Consider the following 5,738-nt stretch of genomic DNA (forward strand, 5'->3'; position numbering starts at 1 on the left):
ATATATATTTGCTTGTGTGCGCACGTTGCTTTTATGTATATGTATATATATATGCTTGTGTACGCCCATTGCTTTTATATTTACCATTGTAGCACGTTGACGTTACATAGTTGTGTATCTTTGAGGATTGAGTCATGGATTGGAGTGGTTCTACTGGTTTCTCATTCTGTCGCTATTCGCTTACTATCATATCCAGGACTCAGCCAAACAGTGAAGATAATTTGTCGCACTTCGGATCCTCTATGATTTACGCTAGCTATGTGAAATGTAAGTTGGTCCAGATCCAGTGACAATAGGTTTCGTTATCATATTGATAAGCGGGTACTTCTGTTTTCGTTATCAAAATGTCATTACAATGAGTTGCCATTTGAAAGGCTTGTATTTTGTTAGATTCGATAGCCAGTTCTTTTCCGAAATTTCAAAGTTATGTTGTTTTGTGTGCGATAGGTTCGCCTACGGGTAAATATGCGAAATTGTCGGGCCGAATATTTCTATAGCCTAGCGTAGATGATGTAGTATTCTTTTGGACGTGTGAACTTGCTTCCTCTCACGCTCATTTTAGAACGCACTCTTCTAGGACCGTACATGTCACTCTCGAGAGTCCGCCGTCTATACTACATAGAATAGAATGTGATTGTCCTACACGGGGAATTAAATAACTGATATGCCACCCATAGCTACACTCCTGTACTGTCTGCTTCTGCACATATTTGGAGCATATTTATACGTAGTTGGGTGATTACTCTTCAGGGGTGGAGGCTGCAGGAGGGCGCGCAGTTCCAATTCACTACGATTCATCCCCGGAACGCATCACCGAACTCTTCAACTCCGTGAATGGAGTGCTTTACATGGGCGGGGCATCAGACATTCAGTCGTATAACCCTTACTACAACGCTGGTAGGTGGCTGATTGTGGGCGCTGATATGCACACGTACTTGTTGTGAGGAAATTGGAATTTTCAAAATGTATTCTTTTGTCAATTCCTTTTTGTATGAGGTATAGATAATTGCGCATTAGGTTCTTAATGGTAGATTATATGTATCGCGGGTTGGCACATTGTCTGTGACCATGTCTGTACTCTAAAAATAAGCCAGTTGCAAATGCGATGCAATTTTCTTTTTCGGTTGGAAACAACACCTTTGCCAACAACACATATCATACTGTGTTTCTACGAGCCATGTACCGTCCATACCCGGGCTACCGCTTGCATGTTCATACAAATGTGTAGACATGGAAAACCTGAACACATATTGTATGTGTGGGGAACACCTATACACAGCGCGTACATATATGAGAACGCACTCTAGTAAACATTTGCAGGGTCGTCGATGTACATACCCATACGCATGTGTGTATATAGACACATATTTGCATACCATAGACACACGTGTATGCACCCAGTTCTGCTAATATACAACACTCTTTCGACACTCGCTAGGCCTGCAGTTATTTGAGCTCACAAAGAAAGCAAACGAGGCTGGTAAGCACACGCCTCTGTGGGGCACATGCCTTGGCCATGAGTTCTTGGCCGTCATGGTGAGCGAAGACTTCAACATTCTCGATACGGGATTCAAAGCTGAGAACCTATCTCTGCCACTTGATTTCACCAATGAGTATGTGACTGTGTGGTTGTTGTGTATTTTGTGTTATATCTATGTGTGCCAGGTGTGGTATTAAGAGAGGACAGGGATTGGATAAATATTAAATCTCCGCAGGTGCAGGCAATTGTATGTATAAAAACGAAAACACTCTTGTCACATACAGTATGTAACAGAACGCGCAGCCGAAGAAATGAGGCTAGCCACTCCTCGCAGTGTATCTAGTTATGTAATCATTTCTGTCATTTTTGTGGGAAACAGATATAGATGATCAAAATAAACAAAAGGGGTTTTTTTTTGGAATTGTCTACTTGTCTACGATGCTTATACAATTGCGTGGCTGAGAACCTTGTAATCAGTAACGAAAATAGGCTGTAGTCTTTTATCACACCGTCCCCGTTATCGAGTCGATGTATTCTTCACACCTGCTAATGTTCTACCATCTATTCTTTTGCCGTGCCTTTTCAGGGCAAAGGACTCTGTCATGTTTGCGCACGCTCCCCAAAGTGTTATGGAGAGCCTCGCCATTGAAAAGATTACTTCCAATGAACACGGCATGGGTGTCACACCCTCGAGATTCTACGGTAACAAGAAACTCAACGATTTCTTCAAAGTACTGTCCACCAACAAGGATCGAGTAGGCGCAGAATTTGTATCTGCTTTCGAGGCAAGAGACTTCCCAATCTTCGGCGTCCAGTTCCACCCAGAAAAGGTACGGGTGTTGGTGCACACATTCACTTCACTATTTATTTTTCTGGCGCATTTTGACACAATCTAGTTTGATATGTTTTGTTTATGGTAGCACCTTGTATGGTTTAGCATCTACTCGTCGCCCCTTTGTTCTCCATAGCATATGTTGATGATTGTCCGATTCTGTTGTGCCCGATAGTTAAACCAACAACTTCGAACAATCCAGCTTACTATATCTATTCGATACGTCACGAAAGCAAAAACAAATAAATTGAATTACGTTGAATATATTATTATACTATATTTAACATCATAACAAACGTTTCTGACCTGCTTCATCTGTCCATTACAAATTAACTCACAGAATGTGTTCGAATTCGAAAAGCACCACGACACCTCCCACACGGCATCGGCTATCTCTGCGGCTCTGTATATGGCGACCGAGTTTATTAACCACGCACGCCGGAACCCCAACACGTTCGCGACAGAGAAGGGCGAGTATGACGCTTTGATCTACGCCCACGAGCCTACACGTACGTACACGCAGACTGGGGGACACTTTGAGCAAATGTACTTCTTCAACAACACAGATTGAACAGGGAAGCAGAACAAATGAAGTGTTGTTAATACTGCAAAGATACGCATGACTGAGATATACGTGACAGACTAGCAGGGTACGACGCCTTGTTTTGCGCACAAAAGTCAGCGTGCTTGTGCACAATACAATTAGAACACGTGAATCACTTATATCTCATATTGTAGAATGTGAATATAGCGCAATTTGACTATTTTCTAATGACTGATTAAACTAAATGATGAAATAAAAGTTGCATGTGGTGGAATACGTTATTGAACACTTCTTTGAATAGGGCACAAGGGCATAGATACCCTCGAAGATTGAACACTTTTTTGAATAGGCACAAGGACATAGATATCCTCGAAGGCAATTCAACCCTATTTGACCAAGTTGCATCGGAACAAGATAGCTATAGGCAGGGACAAGTAAAGTAGATATCACAGAATCAGACATAGCAACTGGAGGATGCGAGCCCTTCATACGCGCGCATACGCCGACTTATATGTATTCTATATTTGAGACAAGCGTGTTTGTATTCATATTGACACTGCGCTTCAAAAGAAAACCAATTGAAAGGCCTCCTACCAATGTTCCCCAAAGCAGCATATGTGAATTTTATACTTAACAAGCGTATGATAAAGGGGTGTTGTGGTAAATTCAGTGGTTTCTGTCTCTTTGTAGTACTGGGGACCAGAGGGCTCTGGGTGACCGTTCCATCATATAGGTAATTCAATTTATTACTAGAAGTCTCGCGCGTGAATGTAAAGGATTCGACTGGAAGATTACTCGCGGCCGGTGACTTGACTCGCAATTTTCTCCTACAAGCAATCAAAGGAATTCTCTATGAGTTATATGTGGACACAAGTTCAGGAAGGCGAGCATATTCTTTCAATCCAATCATAGAGCGAAACTCCCCAACTCAGGCGACATCCTTTACACATGCTACATTTGGTGCAACCACACTGCACAACAAACACCAAGACATTAGATGACGACGAGCAGGGTTGTAAATATGACGCTTTCTCAGGAAGGAAAATTAAGCATCGAGAAAATATACGGAAATGGTTTGCGGTAAAGATCATACCTGAAGCTTGCGTTTGTGAGCAACATCGGCAAGGGCCGATATTGACCGTAGATCATTGCAGATATCCTGAAGTACGCAACAAAACAAGACATCATGAGCTGGAGACTTTGATAGAGTTGATCTCAACAACAGCAACACAAATTAAGTCTCAGCATCAAGGTTCGATAGCGAACTGTATACAGCGTGCAACTACCTGGCGATAGATCCGCATCAGGTATGCAGCTGGCAGATACCTGCTATAAAAGTGGACTATCGACCTTGACGATGTTCGCCTAGAAAAAAATGTACAGTACCTTTGTCTTGCCAAAGTACACATCGTTCAAGGTGTAGCGCATGCGGAGCTCTACGTCCTCAATCATTGTTCCAATGTTGGCTATGTGTGGCTTCGTAGTATTTACTGGAAGGGTCTCCTCAGTCTGCATCCCAATACAACACAACAAATAAAGACAATTGTATGAACTATAAGTCCAGCGATGGCGGCATAGGCAAGCTTATCCGATGAGCATATGCACATATGTCGCAACATACTACCAAGGGCTAGTGGGTCTGTGCGTATAATTATACACTGTACCCAACTTGAACGCAATGAATACCACCCACACCAACAAAATGTGGATCACACTTCACACACGAAGCATTGCAATGAAGCTCGGACATACAACGACACCGGGTGCCTTGATGGATACGCATTAGAGGAGGACTACACCAACGGGCATTGACAGCACAGCAACAACACAATTCAACCGATAGTGCTTTCGCATTCGCATTCGATACGCCTTTACAGGAATAAAAATGTTTGCTGCGGCATCAGTTCGCAGGCGTATCGCAAACACAACGGCAAGGTTAAACAATCAACGCGCCTCTCCTCCAGCTAGCTTACTGTACACTGACACTAAGCTATTAAGTACATATTCGATTTGCGTACTAGGGATCTCCCCTCATATACTAAAACACTCCGAGTTTGTATTTTGTACCGTTTTGGTCATATTTCCGCCCAGGTCCATGTCTCCAGAGCCGTCGGTAGTGGTCTTCATCCACAACATGATGGTTGATGTCATCTTGTATGTGGCCTGATTCTTCTCATTCTTGACGTCTACCACGTGTATGGCATCCCAGCAACCATGTACCCCTCGCACCCCATCACCAGCTGATACCAAAAATAATATTGAATTAGCAGAGGAGAAAGTGTATATATATATATATGTATATACATATACGTATGAAAATAGGAAATAAACTCTCTTCTCCCCCGGATTATTCAACGAAATAAGCAGATCTGTACCTAACCATCTCAATATCTACGACAATACACAATAAAAGCGACACACACAGCCACAATTGATCTGCAAGCACTCACAGACACATCACCTATATCAAAATCAATAAGAACACCGAATGCAATGCCCATCGATGACAACCAGGAGAAAATCGAACAGACAACCGGGTACATCAGCAATACCAACAAAACAGTATTTCAGATATAGCTACTTAATGAATAAAAACATAACGAAAACCAAAACAACTGCATTTGGGAAAACACCAACAAATCGACGACATACTTTTCTTTATTAGAATAGCAGCCGCGAAATCGTCGCCCTCTGTGTTCCAAAAATAGCATGAGCACACTCCACCTTCGTAGTAGAGGTCCCGGTAGGTGTCAAACGCCGTGTTGGCGGTAATCTCTAGTTCACTGCGGGATGGTGGTATGATACAGCTGGTTACATTCCAAGCGTGGTATACGAGTGTACTTACATGCGTGTATATCAGAATGAAGATTAATACAGACCAC

The 5,738-nt window shown here is 42.5% G+C and overlaps 2 protein-coding genes across 2 annotated transcripts in view; one reads left to right on the forward strand and one right to left on the reverse strand.

Moving 5' to 3' along the window:
- Positions 1–134: 134 nt before the first annotated feature.
- Positions 135–2,883, forward strand: SARC_01091 (hypothetical protein; the record flags this gene model as incomplete). Its single annotated transcript, XM_014305184.1, has 5 exons — positions 135–267; positions 751–897; positions 1,439–1,613; positions 2,067–2,310; positions 2,653–2,883. 5 exons carry the CDS (start codon positions 135–137, stop codon positions 2,881–2,883), a joined length of 930 nt encoding a protein of 309 aa, XP_014160659.1.
- Positions 2,884–3,400: 517 nt separating this feature from the next.
- Positions 3,401–5,738, reverse strand: part of SARC_01092 (hypothetical protein) — a gene marked incomplete at its 5' end in the record, with an annotated part of 4,835 nt that continues 2,497 nt past the window's right edge. The window contains 5 exons of the mRNA XM_014305185.1: positions 3,401–3,683; positions 3,950–4,015; positions 4,243–4,365; positions 4,924–5,096; positions 5,509–5,629. Coding sequence (XP_014160660.1) covers positions 3,648–3,683; positions 3,950–4,015; positions 4,243–4,365; positions 4,924–5,096; positions 5,509–5,629 — 519 coding nt within the window. The 3' untranslated portion in view covers positions 3,401–3,647. The remainder of the gene's footprint in view (positions 3,684–3,949; positions 4,016–4,242; positions 4,366–4,923; positions 5,097–5,508; positions 5,630–5,738) is intronic.

Source organism: Sphaeroforma arctica (genome assembly GCF_001186125.1).
Source record: "Sphaeroforma arctica JP610 unplaced genomic scaffold supercont1.41, whole genome shotgun sequence".
Lineage (NCBI taxonomy): Eukaryota > Ichthyosporea > Ichthyophonida > Sphaeroforma > Sphaeroforma arctica.